At 47.5% G+C, this 26,562-nt stretch overlaps 1 protein-coding gene across 2 annotated transcripts in view; it reads right to left on the bottom strand.

The window, feature by feature from the left end:
- LOC137785263 (transcription initiation factor TFIID subunit 4-like) overlaps positions 1 to 26,562 on the bottom strand; it is a 76,931-nt gene that overhangs the window by 20,224 nt on the left and 30,145 nt on the right. For both annotated transcript variants that reach the window (XR_011077469.1, XM_068576407.1), the window contains exons 10-13: positions 25,964 to 26,094; positions 23,383 to 23,508; positions 18,006 to 18,062; positions 5,566 to 5,688 (exon numbers count right to left, since the gene is read on the bottom strand). Coding sequence is in view for 1 of the 2 variants with exons in the window: in XM_068576407.1 (XP_068432508.1) it covers positions 5,566 to 5,688; positions 18,006 to 18,062; positions 23,383 to 23,508; positions 25,964 to 26,094 (437 nt within the window). In the remaining variant the exon portion in view is untranslated. The remainder of the gene's footprint in view (positions 1 to 5,565; positions 5,689 to 18,005; positions 18,063 to 23,382; positions 23,509 to 25,963; positions 26,095 to 26,562) is intronic.

The following is a 26,562-nucleotide window of genomic DNA, read 5'->3' as shown; positions in this document are numbered from 1 at the left end:
ATTTTAATTGTAGCTATAGAACAGAGCATAGTTTGCCTGTAAGCCAGCCTCCACATCTGTAGTGAGTGCAGCTTTAGTGATATTGGGTGCAGTCCATAGCTCGGGGCTAATTTTAATGGTCCTCCCCCCACCACCACCCTCCCTCCTTCATTGGAGACTCAGATTGTTTTCCACGTGATTCCTGTTAATTTAGCTTGAGGAAAGGGCATCAGTTTTCCTTGTGCTCCCCCCCCCCCCCCTTTCTCTCTCCCCATGCCTCGCACTCTATTGCCTCACTCCTTCTTTCTGATCTACAGCCTCAAAGAAAGAAGGTGAAATGAATTCAAATGAAAGAAGAAGAAGAGGAAAAAATAGACCACGATTCACTATTAAAAACCGCTCGCCTACCTTTGTCCCTCACGTCGCGCCTGCTGGTCGAGACAGATAGGTAAGGGGGGGGGGGGGGGGGGGGCTGTACGAACTGGGGCGATTTCTGCAGATATTGTTGCCTCGGCGTCAAACAAACAAAGCGTCGGCTTTGATGTGATAAATGGCCTGAGTGCCGGGATGATAACTCTGAGCTGGTAAATGTGTCAAGGATGTTTTTTCGGAGCTCTGAGCGCGTTCGACGCTGCGGGAAACCCGCGCGCCGACGCACACGCTGCGCCGCGTTACCTTGGACGCTAACTGTCGGATGTACCGTGGGAGTCTCCGTCCGTCCTGATGAACAGGAGACGCACCGGCACGGGAGGAGAGGAGATGAGATGAAGAATCGATGAGGGGGGAAATGAAACAGCAAAGTGTTCAAATCATGTTAAATGTGTGAAAGGACAGCGCGCAGAGGGTGTGATGGAATAATCATCGTCTCTATTCGACTACACTCTCCTCTCTCTCTTTCCAATACAATGAGCTGAAATCCATTCTCACCTCTTCTCTGTGCAATATACGAAGCCTGATGTGACCACAGAGGAGGATTGAGAACATGGTTTATCTTTGGAGAAGCTGCAGCTCCAAAATACATCCAAACGTGCAACTTAGATCCAAGGAATGAGCAGAAAAGTTGCTTCTAGCAGTGATAAACATTGTGAGTGGTGGAATAGATTGCAAAATACTTTAAGTTTCGGAAAAGATCGTGAAATAGCTCATTAGGTTTTGTAAAAGATTGTGAAATACATAGTTAAGTTGAGGAAAAGATTGTGTTATACTTTAGGTCTAGGAAAAGATTGTAAATTACTTAGTTAGGTTCATGAAAAAGATTTTGAAATGCTTAGTTAGGTTGAAGAAAAGATTGCTCAATACTTTGTGAGGCAATAACACAACTTATGTTGTGGAAAAGATCATCCTTTGGGTTGCTTCGTTAGGTTGAGGAAAAGATTGTGAAATGCTTTGTGAGGCAACTAAACTACTAAACTATGTTGTGGAAAAAATTGTCCTTTGGGTTAAAATAACTTCTCGTTTCACAAAGGGAAGGAACAAGAGTCTCCTGGCTGAAAGATCATCGGACGTCGGACCCATCAAACTCCTCCCATCTCAATTTGTCTCACTCACTCACGATGACACGCATGACAAACAATTATTTCAAGGCGTGCCTACGAATTAAAACACATTATTATTCGTAGGCACAGCTACTAATGCTGCATGAGACCAGCCTGCCTTTTTTATTTCCCTCAACGTCTCAGCCCTTTTACTTCTACTAGCGTCCCCATCTTCAAGCTGATGTTTTAAGGGGCGTCGCGTTGCCATTCTCCTTCATCTGCCCTCCGTCGGTGCACTTCACCCCTCCGACTTCTTCGCGGTGGCTCACCCTTTGACTCTTGTGCTGAACTTCAAAAAGCCCGTGTGTGCTGATTGGAAGGGTTCGGGGCTGTGGGACTATGGAGCGCTTTGGGGGGGCTGTCGGTGTGTGTGTGTGTGTGTGCGAGGGGGGGGCTGCCTGTGCAGTGACCCACCGCTGGGGCCACAGCAGGTCCTCTTCCAGCCGGCAGGCCCAGCCATTGGCTCCTTGGAGCTAATCCACCCTGCGGAGCCCTGTAAGGCCCCCTTTGTTCCCTCCTGCAGACGAGATCAGGCTGGAGACAGACACGCTCGGTCTTGACTGGCTATCGGTTTCACAGCCCGTGGCGATCCACATCCACATCCAGGCTCAGGCCCGAGCGCACGGCCAAGCCACCGTCAAATTAAAGGTGGGAGGACGGAGGTGGGAAGGAGGGGCCGGGGGTCGGGTTGCGGGGGAAGGGAGCGAAATTGTGTCACCTGAATTCCGTCACAGTGCGACTCACGGCTGAAAAGGTGGTCCGGTGGTGAGGAAGAGGGGGAATATAGGAGAGGAGGATTTCAACTGGCGCTCTGCCTCTCCGTGAACAGTGAGGGATCTCAACAAGGCCATTATCTGGCTCCTAATTTGAGCTCTGGCGCAGCACTGAAGGGCTGCCTTTGTCTGGGATTAATGCGGAAAGCTCAGGATGCGATGTCAGAGGGAAATAATCAGCATGGGCCCTTCATAACGTTGGCTGCTTGTGCTCCTGGCCAGGGCCCCCCGGCTCATTTCTGTGGAGATGAAATCTATGACAAGCCCCTCAGTGAAGCTAAGAGCAGGCAACAGTCCAGTAACACCCACAGGCCTCCAGGCATCCTGTGACCCCCTTAGAAAAGTCACATTCACTTTGCTCTGGAGAAGGGAAAGAGAACGCCGCGGGCGCTTCCAGCCCATGTGAAATGAAGAAATGTGAGGAGGTGAAAACGAAGTGAAAATAAGTTAAGATTCCTCCTCCGCCCCCTCTGCGATCACTCCGTGGGAGGGGCACGCTGTGTCTTCACTTCATTATGCCCCTCTAATTAAACATGAACAGGACATTTAAAGAAGAAAAAAAAAGGAGAGAAAAAGACAACAACTCCAGCATAATGTATATTCATGTTTATGTTGTATAACTGCATTTGGGAGAGCAGTTTGAGAAAGCAGCTTTTCTTTCTTTTCTTTTTTTCTCCTTTATTTGTGTGTGTTGAAAGCAGCAGAAGGTCGCGGGCTAATACCCATCAGGGTAAAACATTCTGAAAGAGGTTGGCACTGCATTCAAGGACCAGAAGTAATGCTTTTATTTTGTTATTTATGCTTTTTTACCGGGTGCATCGCTATGCTCCTCTGCAGCATATTGCTGCTAAGCGAAGGATGCGAAGATGCAACGCGATAAGCGGGTTATTAAAATGACCAATTGACATTCAAAATTCCAGCTTATTTTAGATTCATCATATTTACAGATGAATATGTGGAATTTAAATGTTTTCTTTTTTTTTGCCCTGCCGCCTCAAGGAAAATGTGACTTGGTGCAGCAACTGTGCATGACTTCATGTATGGCCCTGTGCTGGAGAAACACGATACTCAAGTCACTGCTTCTCCTCAAACAACAGACAGTTCGGCTTAATTAAGAACAGACCAGGCGAGTCACATGGGAGTCGGCCACCAGGCCCCATACGCAGATATTTTCTGTCGTCTTCGCCGCGTTCACCAACTTCTATTGGCAGATTCCTGAACTCGGCTAATGCTTAACAGGTGAAGCATGAGGAGAATGTGTTGGTTCGGGAAAACAATGGTGCTCAAAACTCAAACCGTGAGGTTAAGGGAGGCCAACAAAGAATCCCCGTCCTCGAAAAGGTACCGGCTATATTAGGTTTGTTCATCTTCGGCTGATTTGTAGATGAAAACACGTGGGAACGAAGGTTCAGAGGGCTGCGAGGCGTGTCGCCAGCCCACCAGAGCACTCCGTCACTAAACAAAACTGGAATATAAACTTTTGAAATGAAATGAATTCGAGGGTAGTAACCCCCATCAAGCACCGTGGCTATCATAACTGCCGGTGCAGCAGCTCGTGTACTTTTTTTAAACCACTATTTTCTCGACTATTTGGCTGCTGGTATCTTATAGAGCTTATCCCATGTCTAATTTGGGTGCTTAAAGCTAGGGTTGGTAATCTGGAGAAACTAGCAAGAGTACACTACATTAAAAAAAACAAGCCCGGTGTCTCTAACTCTTTTCCAATGAAGCTAGCTAGCCTAGCAGTACTAGAGCCAAAAGATGCCTTAGCTGGCGAGAAAGTCACCAAGTCGTCAAGACTGACAGCCCGTGTCCTCGGGCCTCTGAAGCCACTGCCCTAAAAGTAAGCACAATGAACATAAACAAAGAACATGGCTATTGTTAGTACTCACAGCTGGCAAGCTAGCAGCTTGTGGAAGACTCGAATGATAAGCAATGAGAGCAGGTAGCCCACCCATTCATTACATTTGTGCCGAATTCAATGTTTGGACGGCCTTATTACAGACCTGCAACATGCAACACAGATGACTTAATTTATTACCTACGTAAACATTGTAAACAAGAGTTTATGGAGTTCACAAGACCTTGTGATTGACAGGTCACTACCACAGCGTTGTTTCAGTCCAACAGCTGAGTACATGTTTGTCTTTGAACTTTATCCCCCTTTCAAAGTGTGTTTTCAATTCATCGTGACAGTTTGAGTGGCCAAAAAATGTCTTAGCGCCACCCCGTCGTGTCACTTCTGGTTGCAAAAAAAAACAAAATGGCGACGGGCAAAATACCGAACTCAAGGCTTCAAAACTAAATCTTGCCGTCACAGTGAACATGTCCACAACAGGGTGGACATAGCTAGGTGTATGGGGTTGTCCTGATGAACACTGACTTGCAATAGCTATTGGGCAGATGAGTGAAGCAGGCAGAAAACTAGAGGAGGTAAAACAAGAGTTCCACATTAAGCAAGCTAAATTATCAGGAGAGCCTTGGGGATGAACTAAACAAAAAGCAGACTGCTTTTATATTGTGCAGCCAGAAAATCTGACTGTGGTTTTGCCTCATCTCCAACTACAATACCACAGCGTATTGTAGATTATTGATTAATTGTCCTCGGGGCTATGTCGGTCACTGCACTTATGTAAATAATGTCAGAGACTCTTTCAGACTAGCACAAGCCTTGACCTACAGACCTAAGTCTGGAGGATTCTGCGTAAAGTGACTGAACCTTGAGCAACAGCGCAGTTATTGGACGGAGGAGAAAATCCTGCATTATAAAACAAAAGTGTCTTTGCTTAAGCTGCTGGAATTGGAAACCACTGCTCCACCTGCAGTAATGGATTTATATTTCTTATTCACTGACTTAGAGAAAGATATTCAGTGACTCATTGCTTTTTGCATATCCAGCGACCCTCCTCCCCCCCTCCCGGTTTGAACTAACTACAGTCAGGGTTGACATGGCCATGAAAATTACCATTGAAAGCTGTCGACACAAAAACAAAATACACTGCAAAAAAGAAAAGCTGAGAAATGCAATACATTGGATTACAGTAATCTTTGGAGAAAAGCCCAGTTGGTAGGTTGTCATCGTGTTTATTGTTTTTGGAAGGAGCAGTAGGGTGCTAAGACAGCCAGGCCGACGCGTCAACGTTCACAAATCAAAAGAATATAACTGTCAGAAAGATTTCCACAAACGTCAACTCGGCGAAAACGGTTTCCGTCAAGTCGACGTCAGCAACTGGATCTGGACCGACGCGGCCAAACGAGCGGGTCTGGTTCCTTCTTACCTCGGTCCCTGATGGGGTCGCCCCCGGTGAGTCCACTTTGCGCCGCTTGCGGGGTCCAATGGCGGCTAGTGCTGTGAGGTTGGCGTCTCGCTGCCTCGTCTGCGCCAATTCCTGTTGCTGCATCTGGAGGAGACGACACGAACCATTAGAAGATATACACCCCCTGTACGGCCTCGGCATCGGTTTGGGTTAGTAAGTGCAACTCATGGACCCGGGGGCCCGATGCCAGCTCGATAAATTTCAGGATAAGTTCATTCACCGTCTCTATACAGGAAGTGAATTTTTCCCCAATATTTGCAACCCCTGATAAATGTACACATGTGTAATACGTCCTGTGTGTGGTGGCTTTTGTCGATTACAGTGCAACCAAATACGTAACAAACGTTCACACCAGAAAAGCTGTGAATAAACTGCCATGAGCCCAATTTTTTACTTTCTTGTACCTCGTAGACGATGACCACATGAAGCTGCACAATAACAACGACCTGTAGACACACGGTTTGAAGCGCGTTTTCCACCAAAAAACGGTCACATCCTGGCGCGCCGCGAGGCCTCGCCCCAAAGAACGAGCGACGAGACACGAGTCGGCTCAAACGCAGAAGTTAAAGCATCTCTCTTCTTCCCTCTATCTGTCCGTCTGCGTGTTGTATAACCTCTCCGGAGCCAAACAAAATGGAAGCCTGTTGTCAGCCATTAACAGAGCTTCTGTCAAAGATTGAGAGTGAGTGTGTGTGTGTGTGTGTGTGTGTGCAGTCACACGGTCCCATTGTGATTTTTGTAGTTCGCGATACATAATGGGGGGAGGCGCCGCCCGAGGTAATGTCATGTCTGGCCGCGGGGCTGTGGAGAGGGAAGGGAGGGGGGGAGAAACCCAGCGTCGCTGCGAGCTGCCCTTTCTATTGGGTGGATGTGTGAGGGCCCGGGGCCATGGCACAGAGGGTGTCAGCACTCCCTCCAACATGCAAACACAGTACACACACACACACACACACACGCAGACACGCACGTGCCTATCAATCTTGGCCACAGCGCAGGGAATGCCTACCCACCAGCTTGCCTACGTGCCTGCCCGCCGGGTAGAGAGAGAGAGAGAGAGAGAGAGAGAGAGAGAAAGAGAGAGAGAGAGAGACCCGGGTTGAAGCGAACAGGGACAATCAATGTGCGCTTTCATGTCTTTCATGTTCTTTTTTATGTTATCTCTCAGCATGTGTGCGCTGGGCACTGGTGTTTGTGAGAGGCACGTGTGTTGTCTGATCGGTGGGGGGGGGGGAGAAAATTTCATGTTACTTTCAGATGGCGCTCAGTTAAAAGGTTGCTTTGGTGTATAAAGTCTGATCTAAAATGTGCATGCAGTTGCCTCTGATGGTCCCCCCCCCCCCAACTCCAACCCCTCTAAACCCCCCCTCGGCGAGGCATGCCCTTTAGGGTGTTGCCACTTCACATTTAGCACGGCAGAACTGTTGAAAGATTCAAACACGCTGACAACACAAAGTCGGGGGTGGGTGAGGGTGGAGGGGGGGGGGGGGGTCCGATTCTGAAAGCAGGCAATGGTGAAAATGCGCAGGCTGTAGTTAAAACAAATACCCTTCCGCATGGCCAATGTAGCATTGATGCTATCGATGCTAACCCTATTAGGCTGTGCCACAAAACAACACACAAATCTCTCCAGGCCTGACCTTAAAGAATCCCGCTGCAGAGTGAGCAGAGAGGGAGAGGGGGAGAGGGAGTGAGTGATAGAGCAGAAGAGAGAGAGAGAGAGAGACAGAGAGAGAGTCCGCTATCTCCCTGATGGCACCAGGATGCCGGCATCTCTGCCTGGCAGTTGGCACCAGGCATGGGCTCCCGGCAACTGCCTGCGTTCTCAGATTTATGACTGTATGATAAACGACGACTTCATTTCGCCATCTGCAACCCTCCCAGTCTGCGTTTCCAGTCGGTAAAAACGGCCAGCCGTGACACCGCGGAGACTGATTTCTGATTTCAATCTGGTGCCGCCGCACCGACTTTACCTTTCCCTCTTTTTTCCCTCCTTCCTTTTTTTAATGGCTGCCGACTGATACGAGCCAGATTTAGGCCGCGCTTTGATAGATTTTCGTTTCCCTTCAGGGCCTTGTTCTGAGCGGCATTTAATTCAAACATGTACATAAAAGTATGTTCGCCTGGGTACACACAGGTGTACGAGTGCTATGAAGCCACGGAGGGACGTGTGCGCGCCTTAGAAACCGCTCCAGTCCTTCATCATCAACTGTCCCGAGCTTTCCGAGGTTTGTTGAGATTCTAGTTAAGAGCCCCGCCCGACCTTTGAGACACAAAACGTCGACAACGCTAATCCGAAAAACCCTCAAAAGGTCAAAGCAGGGATTCATCCCGGACCGGAGGAGCAACCGGCTGGCGGATGCATACATTTGCCAGGTCCGATCAATGGCAGCGCGCGAGTATCCGCCGCTCCGAAGTCGCTTAAATACCAGTGCTTCCAGTCGGGCCCCGCGTGCCCTTTCAAAGCAGGGAACTTGGAACTTGTAAAGTCAAATTATTAGCAAAGGTCAAGAGATGTAGAACATTTCTTTAAGACGCCCGATAGAATCAATCTGCAGCTTTGCAAGAACATTTCGAGGGGAATTGATGCAAAAACAAACGACGGCCGACGATGTCGCGGTCGGCCGGGGTGGGGAAATTGGAAATGTGTTCAATTTCCAGGAGGGGAGGAAACACTTGTCGCGGATGCTCAAAGCTCCCTCGCAGATGTCGAACGCTCTGCTAAGTGCGTATCAGCCGACGCTGTGAGCTCTGAATCTGAAATTTATCAGATCGGGGGTCTGTTTTTATCAGCCGCCCCTCCAATCCACGATGATGATTTGATTACAGCGACAAAAATATATAAAAAGACACTGCTGGATGAAGCTCGCAAGACGTAAACGTTCTCCTTTGAGAATAAACGGCATCGCTGTGTAACGACGGAGAACGAACACGACATTACACACCAACCCCGTTCCCGCAAAAATAAAACAAATCTTTGTAATTTATGAATCGGAGTTGAATATGCTTGACAAATCCAGACCCTGGATATCAAATTGCATGTTTTCATCAGACCGCGTGTGTCATGGAGTTAAGTCCTGGAAGATTCTTACAAAATCACATTTACATAAGTTTGAGGGCAGTGGATGTTAATATTTATCTGTAGCGCAGACGGCAAACAAAAAGCCAAATGTCAAAATGAAAGCTAAATAATGTATTGCAACATGAGTGATCTTTTCAGTACTGAGCTTTATTTTTTTTTGCATGGACGGGGGGAGGGGGTTACATACATGAATTGGGCTGAAAGTGCATAACTGAAATTGATCCCTTTGGCTCTCACTGTTGTTGTTCTTTGGAGTTAGCCGTTTCCCTTGAAACTTAAATATATCTTTTTTTTAAAAGCCTATAATAATGAATCAGTCACAAAAATGTCCATCAAGAGCTAAATGAGACATAGCAAGAGAGAAAGCGAGAGAGAGAGAGAGAGAGAGAAGCGCGTCTCCCTTATGATGCAAAAACGTCCGAAAGGACGGCAAGAGCGGCAGAGAGCTCCCGACGGGCTCGGAGTGAGAGGGAGGATGAGCTGCAGGAGCCGTGATGGCCAACCCGCCCGCTCTCCATCTCTGCTGTTTTTTTTTTAAATCTTCTTCTCTTTTTAACAAAGGCTTTTTTCTCCGTCCTCCCTCCCTCCCTCCCTCCCCTCCCGGCCCGAGGGGCTGCTCGCGGCCCCCCAGACGCTTACAGACAGATGTCCTTGGTAGAGCAGAACACGCTCTGCTTGACGTCACGCGCATGCAGCCACGGGGCCGCGAAGGAAGCTACGGGGCTCTCTGCCCTGCAAAGACCACGGCATGAAAGCCAGACCGTGGCTTTTGAGTTGGTCTGTTCCCCCCCTCCCCTCCCCCGCCCTTTTAGAAAAAGCTCTGGTCCAACAGCACACAGCAGGGAGCCTCTCAGTGTATATAGACTTAACATATGCCACTTTTATTCCCCGTGAATGCTTTTTTTCCTCTCTTCCCTAAAGAACCAGGGTAGAGTGCATTCATTTGAAGCTTAAGCTTCAATCTAATCTCTTATCGCGGCGCTAACCTTTTGTAGCGCGAGGCTATCGGTCGATCTGTGGCGTATAATGGGACTAAATTGGGAGTATGTTGACAAGAATCAAGCTGAATCCTAATGAATACCTAAAAAAACATTCAAAAGGACTAATTATAGTCGATACCATGGTGAGAGATACTGTGTATATGTATATTTATATCATGCTAACCATCCTATATCTTGGTAATGGCGCATGTGCATATGTTAGTTAGCATCAAATAGCATCAAAACTGGGTAAATGTAAATGTAAAATGACCAAAAAAAGGTTTATTCCTTTGTTCCTGGAAACCAATCTTAATACAGAGAAACCCCTAGCATGATTTGAGTTTGACACACAGCTTTAAAACAACTCCACACCGGTTTGTGTGGTCCACACACACACACACACACACACACACCGGTGCAATGTTAAGTTAACACCGATCAGAATGCCACTCAGGTGTCAAGCGGTGTCAGAGAACGGCTCGGAGGTCGTCTATCAACTCGTTGGCTTGATTTACAACCAGAGACCTGGAAAGCTTTGTCTGCTGTCACACGGGCAGCCGGACGGACGGTTTCAGTCACGCTGGACGTCGGCATCCCGGCAGCTCGCCATAAGTCAGCGTCAAGTCACTCCTTCCTCTCTGCTGGAGAGGACGTACGCTCATCTCGGGCGTGGTCACAGCAACGACCCCTCGTTCTCCGTCACCTCTCTCGTAAGCAAAAGCACATATCGCCCGTGATTTCGCCTCCTAATAGCGAAAACATGAAATATTCATTTGGGCCGAAAGCGGACTGTTCACATGGACATTGCCGGATGAAAAAAAGTCTCCATGCAAGTCCTTAGGCTTTTACGATTTTCAACTATTTCTATTTTATTTTTTATATCTATATATCAGACCAAAACCAAAAAAAGTAGGAACTCTGTGGGAGAGTTTAATATTTTATTAGTTTTATCCACGCCGGCAGCATGGCTGCAGGAACGGAGACGTCAGCCCGTCTTTGGCTCAGAATGAAAGCTCGTCAGCTGTGGGATGGATTTCCCCCCAAAAAACGTTGTATTCACGGCACCCAGAGGATAGACCCGGAGGACTTTTGACGTCTCCTCATGCGCCACCGTGAAGGTCACGTTCAAGATTTTGAGTGAAATGTCTCAACAACTATTAGGATAGGATTTGTAATGTTAAAGTTTTGTGCACAGGCATTCATGCTCCCCTCAGGCTGTATTGTAATAACTCCTTTCCATCATTAAGTTAAAATGTGTGTCAAATGCTACATTTATGACTACATATATGCTAAAAAATATGATATTCCCATCACCCTCAACTGTTTTCTGCTAATTAACTACCAAGCTAACATGCTAAACAAAGCTACATCAGTACCAATTTCAAATGTGGCTATCCAAAACACACGGCGTCTTGTGTGTGAGACTCCCTCTGCTTCACGTTTGTGTGTGTGTGTGTGTGTTTGTGTGTGGACATTTCACGTACGTGTCGTCTGATGCGTGTCTTTAATGCGCTAGTCTCATTCACCTGACGCCCACATGGCCGACATTACGCGAACATCTGGGAGCTGCGTCTCGAGGCCCTTTCTTCATGCGAGGTGCCTGGCAGTTAGTTCGCCGCGAGGAAGAGGGGGGGGCGGTAGGGGGGGGCAGTGAACCAATCAGGACTCACTTCTCCATCTGCGCTCAGGCTCCACAAAGAGACGGGCTCGGCCCTGACCAGCTCATGTGGGCAAAAAAAAACGTCTTTGTGTTTTTTTGCTTCGGTAAACGAGGACTTCGTCGACGGCGCTCTGTAATTGTGCGTGGCAGCGTTCTCTCCAGATGAAATATTGAACACTGATTTAATATCTGATAACGTACACGCACGCGTCACGTGCGCCTTATGGGTTGTGCCCGCGAGCTGTCTCGTCCACTTGCGCTCATAGGTATTGAATATGTGCAATCTATATTTATGCAACACACACATTTAAGTCGTCGGCGTAGAATCGTAGAATCTGCACATCATTGTGTTGGCACTCGTTGCTATATATTTACCAGATGTGCGCTATTGTGCTGCTACTAAGCTCCTCGAATAACGTGGACAATAAAAAAAACGCGCATTAAAGATGCAAAAAAATAATAATGCGTTTGAAATTCTGTTTCATCGTCCTTTTTGAACGCACGCAAATCCCCTTAAATATTCAAGTGGATCTGTTTGTGATTATATTATTTTACCTATGGAGATGAATTCAAAATACATGCACGGGCTAATAGTCTTGGCTCACAGTGTCCTCTGAAGCTGAGCAGTATGTCAGAAGTGTTTCCAGGGCCAAGGACCAATTATTCAGGGCCCTCGGCCGTCCCCGGAGCTAAGGTCATTATGTGGGTGTCACTATCAGCACCCTGCGGCTCCTCTTCATCTGCAACTTATTTGCAGGAATTAAACCGCGTAGGGAGGGATGGATGTGCAAGGGGGGGGAGAGAGAGAGACTATGTGATAAATTGAAAGTGTCCAAAAGACGCCTTTCCATTGGAGTAAGTATCATTTTTATAAATAATAACATTTGCGCTGCACATTTTGCCAGCGAACGGTGTTTAACGAAGAAGCCAGAAGTCAGTGTTAAGCAGATTCTGACGGCCTTACACCAGGAGAGAGAGAGAGAGGTGATCATTAAAAATACTGCTTATCTAAGGGGAAATTTCCTACTTTAAATGTTCTCTCGCTTTGTCTCATTCCGCGCTGGCGCTTCGTCTCGCAGTCTCTTCTCTCTCTCCTTCTCTCTCTCTCTTCTTCTTTTCTTTAACATTTAGATTCGCCGCTCGTCACCTTTCTATTGATCACGCCTAATTTGCATCCAGGAGAAGATGAGAACTCAGATATTCACACTCCGAGAGAGGGACGATCTCGATGATTTATTCATTTCCAAATCAAAAAAAAAAAAAAGGAGAGCGGGAAAAAAAAAAAAAAAAAGGTAGATGAGAAGGGGGAATCTTCATAGGCAGCGGGGCGACTAGCAGCCTCTGAGGCTGGGCTCCTCTTCCCCACGCCGCCCCCGGGCCCGTGGTGTGCAAGTCCTCCTAATTAACAAGGTGAATCATGCTGCTGCTCTCTAATTAGCCAACATGACAATCTAATGGAAACATGCAGGCCCGAGCTGGCGCACTTCAGCATCACCTCGCAGAGACCCCCGGTACCGTCCTTCCCGCGTGAGTTCGGCAAAAAACAAAGTGGAAAAAAAAAATGACACTTCAGATTTTTAAATGGGGGGGGAAAAGGTGGAGCGTTGGAGGGGAGTGTGTTTTAGGGAGAGGTCAGAAGGGAGAAGACAGCTGGGGAGGGTGTGTTTTTCTTCTTCTACTTTTTTCTTCTTCCTCCCCGACCTCAGCGCGAGCACGGTGTTTGTTGCCTAATTGAAACGTGTCCTGCCTCCCTCTCACTTACATCCCAGGCAGAGGAGGCTGGCACCTCGCCACCAGCGTCGCTCAGCACGCCCAATTCCCCCGTCGCTCGAGTCCCAAGGAGTGCTCTGGCGCACAAAGAGAAAAGTGAACCTACAGGCTGGTACAGCGAGGAGACGAGTCGCTATCTCCCTCTGAGGCATGAAAAAAAAAAAAAAAATCTCCTTTTTTTTGTTGTTTTCCTTCTCATTACAGCACTTTGTAATATTCGAAAACACACAGGAACACCAAAGGTACTTTTAAAGCCCGCTTCTGTTTTTTTGTGTGTTTTTTTTCATCTCGTAACATGTCTTGAGGTGAAGTAGAACTGAAGTTACTACCGGCAACAAAGCAACAAATAAAAAATAAAAAAAAGGGTTTCGGTGTGCTATTTAGTAGCCCGCACGTCTTTAGGACCTGGAAAACAAGACCCGTCGTCTCCTGCGATAATTAAACCATCCGAATCAACTTCGTATGATCTTTCGAAAAAAAGAAAATAAAAAGCCAGTTGAAAGATAAATTACACCTGCATAACCCAGTTAGTGTGAAGCAAAGTTTTTTTTAGAAAAGACGCGATCTTTCCACACCTGCGCTCACCCCGAGGTGTTGCGTATCCGCGAGGGCCAGAAGACCAGAATACAACTCTGAATCGGGACGCGCCAAAACAGCTGGAAATCTCTTTGAAAGTCGGCACTGGCGGGAGGGAAGAGAGAGAGAGAGAGAGAGAGAGAGAGAGAGAGAGAGAGAGAGAGAGGAGGGTAGCAGGAGACGCTTTTTTCTTTTGCCCCGGAGGCCAGCCCGCCGGGGGGGTTGGGGCTCTTTGAGCAGCTTGTGGAGGGCCAGAGGACGAGCGCCTGTGAACTAGCAGAGAAAATCGGCCCCGATGAACAACCAAGGGGCCGCTGCATTGTCCTCTGACACACGAGGGCCTCTCCTCGCTGGCTGACGGGGCTTTTTTTTTTTCCCGGCGTGGGCGAACTCCAATCTCTCAGTGACCTGGTCACTTTGCGGAGGATGCCCGGGCCCAATCAACAAACGTGTGTGTGTGTGTGTGTGTGTGTGTATTGAGGTGCCGGCGGACGATCGGTGTAATTCGATTCATGGATTCAAACGTATATGTGTGTGTGCGCGCTCCAGCTGTACACAGCGAGGCGGGAGGCGTAACTCTGGGCTCGTAATTGGAGCTACGCGAGACTCAAAGTTGAGCCGGGGTCGGAATTAATTTCGGGAGCGCTTTAAAAAACGTTTCGAGCAACGCCGGCGCATCCACACACAAAAAAGAAGAAGAAGAAAAAAATGCCCAGAAAGGAAACATGGGAGAGGCAAAATAAAGCGACGGTCGAGTCCTCAACCCGCTCGCGTTAACAATGCTACACGGTGGAAACGCTTTAGCAGCCTGAACGGGCTTTTGGCCAGATTTTGGCCAGGTGTGGTAGCCAATTTGTCTTCCCCCGTCTCCCCACCCCTCCCTTCATCTTCCCTCGCCTCTCTTGGCCCCGTCCTCTTCTCCAGTTCACTCGTTTTTTTCCCCCCCGATGTCCAGTTGCGCCTGCAGACGCGGTGGCGATGATGAATCTGTGGCTGCAGTGTGTCTGTGTGTCTGACATCGTGATGTATCTCCACCGGCCTTAACTCCCTCTCTATCTCGCTCTCTGCCCCCTCAAGTCTCCTTTTCCCTCTCTCCGTCTCTCTGTCTCCTTCCCCCTCTCCCTCGCTCTATGATTAGGCATCGCCCCGGCCTCCTGCCCCACTGATGGAACAGACACAACACACAGACTCGCCACCGCCGCCGCCGCCGCCGAAGACGACAAACAACAAACGGGAACTGGGCGTCACGATTTGCCCATTGATTTTGACTCGGGGGCATTTCTTTTTCGAAATAGCCCATCTGACCTTTCGGCCAAATGGTTGCGAATGGAAGGAAACCGGAGCGCTGGACCGCTCTGCCTCTTTCTAAAGCTGCCGGGGGGAAATTCAGATACGCAATTACTGAGACTAAAATCCTGAAGCCGTCTGCAGGTTGACGACCTGGAGCCTCCGATGCTCATTCAAAAACAAAGGGACAAGAAAACATTGTGGTATTTTTGATATCGTAATTAAGTTCTAGACTATTGTCTAGAAGACAGACCCCTGGTATCAAAGGGTTTATCCACTTGGGAGCAGGAATCTACTGTTTGACCTTCATTTGCCTGTGATATTGTGAGGTTTGTGCTATTTCCTGTGTCCACATGTTTGGCCGGAGGGATGGCTCAAGCAGGAAGCTCGTGGGTTGACCACAACATAAAGGATTGTGTCCTCTGGGGAGCATGAACGTCCCCGGTGAATGTCACGACAATCTGCCTATTCTTATGTCTTTCTTTACAAGTGAACATTTTTGCCTGATCGTTACACTCAAAGGAAAGTTCAAGGTGACGATGACAACAAAACAAACATTGGGGTTCATCCTTTGGGGAGCATGAACAGCAAACTCTCAGTCGTGGGGAAAGATGAGTCCTCCCTCTGGTACAGTGTATTTAGGGTATATTATTTATATAGGGTATATCATTATTATTTATATTTAGGGTCACCATATCGAAGGTTAAAAATAACATTTCTTTTTTTTTTTTACAATCAACACTTGACAGGAAATGACACAGTAGTACAAAATGTAAACCATACTTTGGGCTTTCATTTTTACCTCTTGACTTAAGCCTATCAGCACCCTTGAACAGTACATTATTGACTATACAGTACTGCCTCTTGTACCTTATTGCTCAATAATAAACTGTCAAAAGATTATAATTCTGTCACGCTGTTGGGAATAAAGAGAGGTAACTGACGGCCGACAGGGTCACTTTTGCAGACACACTTCCACGTGGAGCTTTCCCCCCAAAGGATTGAGATGTTGCACGTTGTGCACATCGTAAAAAAACAACCTCCGGGCCGTGTAGATTGACTTGACTGGATATTCAAACCTGTGCTTGACCGTTGGTAACATTTTTCTTGTCCGGGTCGTCACCAGCTTTTTTCTGCCCGCTTCCACACTTGGTTCAGGACCGTAAAACGCTGTTATTCCATCTCTCCTAAATGATGATTGTTTGGTGGTGGTGGTTATTATAAGTGTGTGTGTGTGTCTGTGTGTGTGTGTAGCTGGCTCCTCTGCCCGAGTAGCTCACGCTCATTATCCCGATGAATTTTTGCACAGATGCGTGAGCCGCCGACAGACTCCGCAGTGACACAAACAGCCAACTCAGGTGATGGAAACCGGAGAGGCGCGGGGGCTGAGAAACGGCGGCCATTAGGCAAAAAAGAAGAAGAAAAAAAGAGCCGAGGGAGGGTGGATGAGGGGTGTTGTGCATGTGTGTGTGTGTGTGTGTGTGTCTGTAGGGGTGGGGAGTCTTCATCGCCATGCAGCGCCAGAAAAGCATTACATAAAGTGACGATTTCCAAAACCACCTTCTTGAGATTCCAGATGCACGGGATAAGCGGGACGCGCAGCACCCTAATCTGGCCGCATCCAGATGACGAACGGACTGCCACTTAACGGGGAGGAGATCCGCTTTGATCACACGGCGCCCCGGGGGCGCGAACCTATCGCGCTGCCTATTACGCCGCCTCATTTGCATATGCGGGGCTTATGGGTAGGCTGAGACGCACTGCGAGCGCTCTGAAGCTGCAGCAGGGCTCTCTGTTGCTGGAAAGAAAAGAAATAAATGTCCGGGAGAGATGCGGGAGGGGGAGTGTGTGTGTGTGTGTGTGTCTGTGTGTGTGTGTGTGTGTAGGGGGGGAATGGGCGCGCCGCCAGGTAGCCAGAGGTGAGAGAAGGTCCACTTGTCACTCAAAGTTCATGAGTTCAACACAGCAGACTGAGCTGGAAAAAAAAATCCCTTAAAAACGTGTTACTTCAAACAACAATATTGAGTTGCCCTTGAGCAAGGCATTTGCAGAATGAATAGCCGCCATAAACTGACAGTGGCTGCACCGTCAGGTGGGGGAATTGTAGAAGTGTGTTCGTGAGAAAAAAGTGCATACGTGCTCGGTAAACTTTACCCGGATGAATAAAAAGCATCTTTTTTTCTTTTTTTTTTAAAGAGTAACTTTGAAAGAAACCACGTCCTTAAGTTCCACATCAACAACAACAACAACAACAACAGGTGAATGTTTCATCCTCGCGCTGCTCCACGGAAGCTCAAGACAATCCTCTTGATCTTCGTCGGCACGCCGAGGACCGAGAGCACCCAGCGAAGTCACTCCGGAGTAAAAACAAAGGCGGGAAGAAGAAGGAAAACGCAAACTTCCGCTGTGACAGAACGACTGCGTAAACAACATTAACCAACCACGGGGAGGAAAAATAAGAAAAGGGAAAGGGAGAGCGGTCTACTTTGCGAGGGGGGGGGGTCCGCTGGGAATTCCACCGCGTATGGAGGACGCACCACTTCGTAAAACACTGTTTTTTCTGCCTCGGCCGCCGACTTGAAGACGGGGAACAGCCCTTTTTTGTTCCTTTTGAGGCGGTGAGAGCTGATGTGCAGAGCGAGGATCTGAAAAACTCCTCCACTTTAGTTCTGTATGGCCTCGCTGAGTTGACGTCGCAAATGTGACTCCCACCTCCTCCGAAGAGACGTGAAAGAACTGGTTTTCAGTAGAGCAAGATACGAAGAGTTTTGTTTTTAGCAACGGTGACAAATATGTTGAACAAAAACAGGATTAAGATGAGAAATGTATCACCTGGACCGGCTCAAGAGATGAAGAAAGAGGCCGAGCCGGGACGAAGAAAAAGAAATGGAGGGCCTCGAACGGCGCGAATGATTGCTCAAACTATGATGAAGTCCGACTTTAAATGGCGTCACGTATGTGGCGATGCGTGAGCGGTGTATGTACGCCGGGAGTCGGGGGGTGTGTGCGGTGGGAACGTCGAAGGGTAACGATCTCCGCGGCAGCTTACCTCCTTGGCTTTCTGTTTCAGCCGAGCTTGCTCTGGGTCCTCTTGCCTGGAGCGACTCTGCAGAAGTAAAAGAAAGAGAGAGAGAGAGGTGGGGGTGGGAGAGTGGGGGGGGGGAGACAGAGGTTAACAGCTGCTTTTAACAAAAAAGGAGCCCACAATCCCCCTTTTCCTCCGCCCGCACATCTGTTGCTGCTGCTGCGGCAAAAAATAGTGCAAATCGGGGACAGGATACAGAGGTGTCAAGGACATCGTATTTGAATTCACAGAAGTGCAATGGAGCGCCTTCCCTCCCTCGGGGGAGGGGAGGGGGGGCGGGGGGGGGGGGCGATGGCCTTTAAACCCCGCTCCAAATCCATCCCTAAATAAGCCGCTGGAGGGGGACTCTAATCAAAAGAGGTTATTAAAAATTCTGCAGGAGCCAGCACACTCACACACACACACATACACACATACACACATAGGGCAAAGGATGTTAGTGAGTATCAGTGACAGCGTGCGTGTGTGTGTGTGTGTGTGTGTGTGTGTGTGTGTCCCTGGCGTAACAACACAGCACTTCTATTTTAATCAGCAGGCGAGATCTGGGCGAACGTGCTCGTCCCTGGGAATCCTTCACCGCGCGGCTGCAGCGTACGGCTGACCACCGCGCTGTGGCCGAGCGCGGTACTGCACGCTAACTGAGGTCATCTCCGTGGAGGCGGGTGGTGGTGGTGGTGGTGGTGGTGGTGGTGGTGGTGGTGGTGAGGGGGGGTCCGGATATAATCTGTGTCATTTAGGTCAGGTCCACAAACAAGCGTTTATAAGCTAGGTGCATATATAGATATGTATTTATCCACTGGCACATTTTCAAAAAGCGATATTAATTAGATATATTTTACAGTTCGCTCTGCAGACCATAAGTGCCCCCTCCCCTCCCCCCTCCTCCACCCTCTCCACCCCCAACCCCTCACAGCCCTCCTGCTAATTGGCTTTAAATATATCAGGCGGTTCACGTACTGGTCGGTATCGCAACTGAGACTAATGCGTTTGCCCTCCGGTCGGGCCGGAGCCTCCCCCAAAGACTTGAGTCATATTCTAAGTGGACGGAGCGCAGAGTGGAGGGGAGGGCTTGTTGTGAGGAGGAGGAGGAGGAGGAGGAGGAGGAGGAGGAGGAGGGGATTATTTCAGCAGGGCTTCTTGTTCAGGGGGTCAAATTAGCGTGCGCTCGGGCAGGAGGGCGGGAGGAGGGAGGGAGGCAGAGGGAGGAGGAGGGAGGAGGAGGAAGGAGGAGGAGGAAGGAGGAGGAGGGGGCAGATGGACTGTTTACAAAGGGCAGCGCTTCACATCTCCTCCGTCAGCTGCTCTGGTTTCCACACTCGCTTACAGGAGAGAGGAGAGGAGGGTGGAGGTGGACGCTGACGTTCAGGGAGGGGGGGGGGGGGGAGAAAGAGAAAAAACCTCCAATACAGCGTTTTTACAGTACGCGACCAATCACATTCCACGAGTCGTTTTGACAAGTTTTGTCTGCTTTTTCCACTTCGTTGCCGAGGCGATTCAAAAAATAAAACATATTTTAAAAAAGCCCCCGGAGCGGTGTACTACTTGTTTCTTTCAGCTGTGCGGTTGTGTGTGGAAAGTTAATATTCTGTCAATAAATTCTCCCAAATGGGTGAAACTTGTATCCCCAGCGATCCTCGCGTAATAGTCACTGTTCTCCTCTTCATCATCGAGGTTCTCCTCTTCATCATCGAGGTTCTCCTCCTCATCATCGAGGTTCTCCTCCTCATCATCAAGGTTCTCCTCCTCATCGAGGTTCTCCTCCTCATCATCAAGGTTCTCCTCCTCATCATCAAGGTTCTCCTCTTCATCATAGAGGTTCTCCTCATCATTGAAGGTTCTCCTCATCATCGAAGGTTCTCCTCATCATCATCGAGGTTCTCCTCCTCCTCATCATCAAGGTTCTCCTCATCATCGAGGATCTCCTGTTCATCATCATCGAGGTTCTCCTCATCATCAATGAGGTTCTCCTCATCATCAATGAGGTTCTCCTCATCATCGAAGGTTCTCCTCATCATCGAGGTTCTCCTCATCATCATCGAGGTTCTCCTCCTCATCATCGAAGGTTCTCCTCATCATCATCGAGGTTCTCCTTCTCATCATCGAGGTTCTCCTCCTCCTCATCGAGGTTCTTCTCCTCATCATCGAGGTTCTCCTCATCATCATCAAGGTTCTTCTCATCATCATCAAGGTTCTCCTTCTCATCATCGAGGTTCTCCTCCTCATCATCGAGGTTCTCCTCCTCATCATCACAGAGGTTCTCCTCATCATCATCACAGAGGTTCTCCTCCTCATCATCAAGGTTCTCCTCCTCCTCATCAAGGTTCTCCTCCTCATCATTGAGGTTCTCCTCCTCATCATCGACATTCTTCTCATCATCATCGACGTTCTCCTCCTCATCATTGAGGTTCTTCTCCTCATCATCGAGGTTCTCCTCATCATCCTCAAGGTTCTTCTCATCATCATCAAGGTTCTCCTTCTCATCATCGAGGTTCTCCTCCTCATCATTGAGGTTCTCCTCCTCATCATCGACGTTCTTCTCATCATCATCGAGGTTCTCCTCCTCATCATCGAGGTTCTCCTCATCATCGAGGTTCTCTCGCTCGCTTTTAATTCACTGAGAGACGTTTATGTTCACCAAGAAGCCGATAGTCCAAAGCGAGCTGTTTGTACATCGGTATTGTGTTTAGTTTTTAAAAGGAGAGCAGAGAGAAGAAAAGTGAAGAAAAACATCCTTTAGTTTTAAGGTTTTACGACAAATTCAGTGATGATTTCTTCCTCTGTATTCAGACGGGTAATCAATGGAGAGTGTGAATAAAAAAGCCTCTTTTTTGTCTTTTTAAAGACTTTTAAAGGACAAAATGTTCTGAAAAAGACATCTCTGGTTGTACAGTTATCATTGTGAGTAAGAATAATAAAACATTGACAAAAAACATGAAAAGAGAGGATATGAATTTTCCCTGTTTCCATGAAATAATTCTGATAAATATATCTGTGTCCACACAATAATCGAGGAAAGGAAAAAAATACATATTTATGATTTTTTTTTTTTAATAATAACATTTTTAAAAACGTTTGTTTTATTTATTTGTCAACAGTACGACTGTAAGTGAGCCAGAGTTAGCCAGAGAAGCTAATTTTCATCTGCTGTCCCTGGCCTGAAAATACATTTTCAATAACACAAAACTAATTCACAAAACTATTTCATTGAAGATGTATATCTATAAAACACCAGAGGCACATAAAACATAAACAAAAAACAAGACAAATGCACATATATACCGAATAAATTCGATTAAGATTAAATAGTAGGAATAAAATAAACACTAGTGTCTTGGTTGGAAATATTTTTGCACAATCTAAAAAAAAAAAAAATTAAAAAAATTGCTCTCTAAACTTCTGCTCAGATTCAAAACGCCACGGCAACGGGTGCCAAAAAAACAAAAAACAAAACCCAAGGAGCCACAGACACACGGCTCAGAGGTGAAGTCAAACTCTCCTCGCTCATCGCAGAAAGCCCGGCGGGCCGAGCCCTTCACACGGGAACGAGGCCAAAATCGGCAGAAGTTCCCAAATAAAGCGCTTAATGAAGAGGAGCGCTCGCAGCGGAGCTCCACCTGAAGGAGGGCGCCGCTCTTCATTCCCTCAGGACGCCGTCCTGCTGAAACGCTGTCTTTTTTAAACAATTTTAATCGTTCGTCTTCTTCTTTTTTTCCTCCCCACAGACAGGTCGTGAGGTTTGGTGGTCCGGCGTTCATCAACCGGAGGATTTTCTAATATCCTGCGTGGCGGAGACCGGAGCGTAATAATGCAATTAAGACGCTGAGGTGTGCCGCAATGAGAATCTTTACTGTGGGACATTTGCTCCATTCAAAATTAATTAAATTAACCTAGCTTTCTGCTAATGTTGCACCGCCGGCCATTTTCATTTGCAAAAGATCCGCTCGCTCTTTTTTTTTTTTTTTTTTTTTGGGTCAGTGGTGATCTGTATAGATGTGGAGACTTCTTCCACTGATAAACACATGAACAGTGTGACGGGTAACGAATGCAACGGCGCTGTTGGAAATGAGAAGAGTTTGAAATACCTTGGAGCAGAGTGAGTGCAGCTCATTGTGTGTTTAAATTGTGTCACGAGACACAATCGGTAGTGTTGTTTTCCAAAGGGCCAAAAGGTCGTTTAACCTCCAATTTTGTCTCCAGACCTTTTCCTCCTGTGTCTAAGTCGTTGTAGAAACCCCTCGTTAACACCAATACTTTGTGTTAACTGCATGTATTTCTTCAGCAAAGAAAAAGATCTGCAAAAAAAGATATTTTGATCCCAACTATAAACATCCAGCATGAGTGCATCAAAAAAGACTCCTTGAGAGCTCCATAGTTTTTAAAACAGAACTGTTTGTCCCACATACTAATAAGACACATTTTTGGAAAGATTAGGACTTAAAGAATCAGAATATGATTATTATTTTCGTGTCCGAGAATGCGCGCTTGGTGCACTTGGTTTCCAAAAGGTCCTTCCTGAAGGACCAGACCAGAGACGCCGAGCGCTGAGATGCGACGCGTGCGCCGATTAATGCTGGACCTGGACCCTGAGCTCTGGTCCAGGTGGCTTGCGTTACTCTCTGCTTTGGCAGCGATGGAGGTTTTAGCAACTGGGAACTGTTGGACCGCTGGCTGCCGAGGAGACAACGCCGAACTCAGGATTGTGTTTGAAGCCTCTTGTGCAACATGTGGCGAAGCCAAAGCTCAAATTCTGTATTGTTTTGTATTATATTTTTCAATGGAGTTGTATCAACAATTATGCATTATGAGCTCATGAAGCAACTGTCTCTGTTCGCGATCACTAATGCAGTTTTGTAGCTGTGCTTTTTTTTGTGTGTGCAAGTTTCCTGGTTAAAAAAAAAAGAACAAAAAGAAGCCGACATGACACCGGAGATTCAGGGCAACCAGGCAGTTGTGTACGAACAGGGGGGGTTTGAAAAAACAACAAAAAAACATGCTGGCCCCTCCTGACTCTTTTAAACTGATGCTCTGTTTCACCTGAGCTGTCAGGGCTCGTGATAGAGGGGGTGTTGTGCTGCCTGTACATGGGTGTGTGTGTATGTGTGTGTGTGTGTGTGTGTGTGCTGTGTCCGGTGAGGAAGAGCCGGGACAGAGGAGCCCTGAGGCCGGGAGCCTGGGAGGACGCAGGGAGGTCACTTCATCCACTGGTGTCACACTCTAATTCATCTGTCAGAGCTTCACACACGCACACAGCAGTACACAGAAAACACACTGTGGCATGGGGACTCAAACACACACACACACACACACACACCGGAGGATGGAGGAGGTGACAACAACTTACTTTGGCCGCCTTCAACAGGATCTCCCTCTCCTGCTCGTCCTTCCTCGTCTTCTCCATCCTCTCCAGCTGCTCGAAGAAGCGCAGCTGCGAGCGAACGTCTGCCGACTGCTCGTAGCACTCGTCGTCCTGACGAGGGGATGGAGAGAACATTTTGACGAAAAAGAAACAAAAACGTATAGAAAATAAACAAGTACGGGGTCGTGCTCAGCGGCCGCTTGGCGTCAGAACCTCGGGGCCGCCCTCGGTCCATCGGTACGCGATGGATTACCTCAGAAAGTGGGACTAGATTAACAGAATAATGATTTCCAGCAGTGCGGTCGTAGGATCTGACATCAATGACGGGATATTCAGAGTTTCATGTTCTCTCAACCAAACAGCCGACTCCGTACGCGGCCAGCAGCAGCAGCACGGCGATGACTGTCCTACATTAAAAACGGGGTCTGACAGCATTTTTTAAGCCATCGCACAGAAACAGTAGATTAACAATACGCTCCCACGAATGATTATTCATGATCTATATCTCATTGCTCTGTTTGATTTCCTCGTTTAACAATGTGGCGCGGCCCGACGCGGCTTCTCCACATGACTTCTTTTGTCCTCAGATACTCGACTTAAACATCATTCAGAACAGAGAAAAGCCGTAAATCACGATAATCAAGAAGCGGCTGAACCGGCTGTTTAAGCTTGGAGGAGAAGAAAATAATGTTGCTGATGAACTTTCTGTCGAAAAGAAACTTTCAGCACTTATTGCACAGTGACAATATGTGGAAACACGGTACGAGTTATGGAGCTAATTGGCGAAAAGAAGTTGCACAATGCATGTTTCTTAAAATTAGAGTATATACATATTTCAGTCAACTTAAAGTCAGACTGTTTTTTCCGAAATTAACTCTGTATGAACTCATTAAAATACAAAAAGAAGCTCTCTATCATCCTTCTGACCCTCGAGAAGTGGCTGCATCTCCTTGGATTCTCTCTTCTTCTTCTTATCTCGCGGTTTCGGACGCTTCTGGCCAAAAAACATCGCGACCAGGTGCCAGACCGTGAAAAAAACACGCAATCCCAGAGGAGGCTACGAAAAATGGCGGGCAAATTTAGCGAAGGTGAGGTGGTTTACTTGAAGTTTGCAATTAGTTGCTGCTGTAAAAAAAACATTGAAAGAGCTTTTTTCTTTACTGAAACACTTTGTGTGGGTGTTGACATTGACTCCCCTCGCATCAAACACACACACACACACACACACACAAACTTATTGTCTATTTAAAGACAATGAATACTCTTTGCATATGGCGCCATCACCCTCCCACTTGGGAAAAGGAAAGGCAGGAGTGGATAAAAAAGAAATATATATATAAAAAAAAACTTTTGTAGGTCATCAAAAGTTAATAGGATAATTGCTTATTTCCCATGTCTGTGTTTGTCACCTATGCAGCTTTCTATATTCCTCTCTTCTATCTGTGTGTGTGTGTGGATGAGAGGAGCTGGGTGGCACAGAGCACAAAGACACATCAGAGGACCCCCCCTCACACACACACACACACACACACACACACACTCCTTCTCCCGCTCCTCTTTGTTGCAGCGCTGAGCCTGCACTCTTGCCGTAGCTCCTGCCGACGCCACCGAAGCCCGGCTGCTCTTTTAAGGCCGCTTCGTCTTTTGGTCTTTTTCCCCTTTTTCTTTCCTTTTTTCTTTTTTTTTCCGCTGATGTCAACAGAGTAGCTTCACAGCGTGTGTGTGTGTGTGTGTGTGTGTGTCTCTCTCTCTCACACACACTCTCTCACACACCTCATTTACTAAACCACAAAAAAGGGAAAAAAGAACGAACGGAAGAAGAAGAGGAAGAAGCGCCAAACAAGATGGGGACAGCTGTAGCGCTGCTCTTCCTCCCTCCTCTTCTTCCTCCCTTCACGGTGTCAGAAAAAAAAAACACACACACACATTTTCAAAGTTTTTCCCCCACTGTTCTCCCAACAACGCCGAGATTCAGGCTAGCAGTCGAGATGGGTTATCTTCGCTTTAATGTACACCAATTAAATGCGGTTGTACTGCTGCATTCAAGGGCTACGGGAGACAAAGTCACCAGAAACGAGAAAAGTACCCAGGACGAGCGCTTGGAAGTTCTTCTGTACCTCAAATTTCGGCTGACTGACTGAGAAGTCTGAGCTCTCTTGTTTATCAACTTAAAAGGTAAAAAAAAAAGGCGTCTCATATTAACTTTTATGTGTTTATGTTAGTGGTGCTCTTGCACTTTGAGTTTACGCTTCAGACAGATGAAAGCGCGTTTTGTGTGCATGGCGCTCCGTATCTGTGTGGGAATGTTGGGCGCTCGTATTCATATTGTGTGTTTAAGAGTGTGTGTGAGTGTGTGTGTGTGTTTGAATGTCCCGATAAAAGTTTATTTCCAGTGAGTGATCTGGATGCTGATGTTGCCACAAACATTGAACACAACCTTATCCACAGTCAGTGTGCACCGGCAATTTTGTGTGTTCGGCGAGGTAAAATGACAGTTTCTGTGAATGCAGCCTGCGCGTGTGTGTGTGTAAGTGTGTGTGTGTGTGTGTGTGTGCGTTGTTCCCACCTTACAGGAGTCCAGCCGGTGCTGCGCGATGGTGGAAACCTTTTCTACCACGGTTCGAAGTCGTGACTGCGCGGCGTGTGAGATGAACGTCACCGCCTCCATGGGGACCTCCGTGACGCCGAACTTCTTGGCTGGGAAGGACACACACACACACACAAACACACACACAAACACACATTAGGGACAAGACGAAACGTCTGTGATCAGGAGGAATGGGTATCGCGCTAAACCGATACTTTTAAAACGATACCGGTGCTAAACGGTGCCTGAACCGGTACTTTTTTATTGCCGAGGCATTTTTTTTTTCTTCAATTTGAACAATATATTAACTGTTTAGAGTATAATGTACATAAAAACATACAAAACACTTGACTTCAAACTACAGCTTCAAACTTTTGAACTTCAAACTATACATATGAGAAGCTGGCTCGACCACGGTCGTAACACATCCGTTTTTGGAATATGAGGCTATGCTACCTTTTAGTATCGTTAAAAAAAAGTATTTAAATTGGCACAGGTACCGAAATCTGCGTTGTGTTTCGGTCCGATAGGAACCGGAGGTCTTGGACCCGACCCCGGCGATCAGTCCATCCCAAAAG

This window comes from Clinocottus analis, unplaced genomic scaffold (assembly GCF_023055335.1).
Source record: "Clinocottus analis isolate CAN_PGR_092001 unplaced genomic scaffold, fCliAna1.0.p SCAF_1, whole genome shotgun sequence".
In the NCBI taxonomy this organism is placed as follows: Eukaryota; Metazoa; Chordata; class Actinopteri; order Perciformes; family Cottidae; genus Clinocottus; species Clinocottus analis.
Note: the sequence above shows the minus strand (reverse complement) of the source record. Positions and strands in the feature narration are given on the sequence as shown.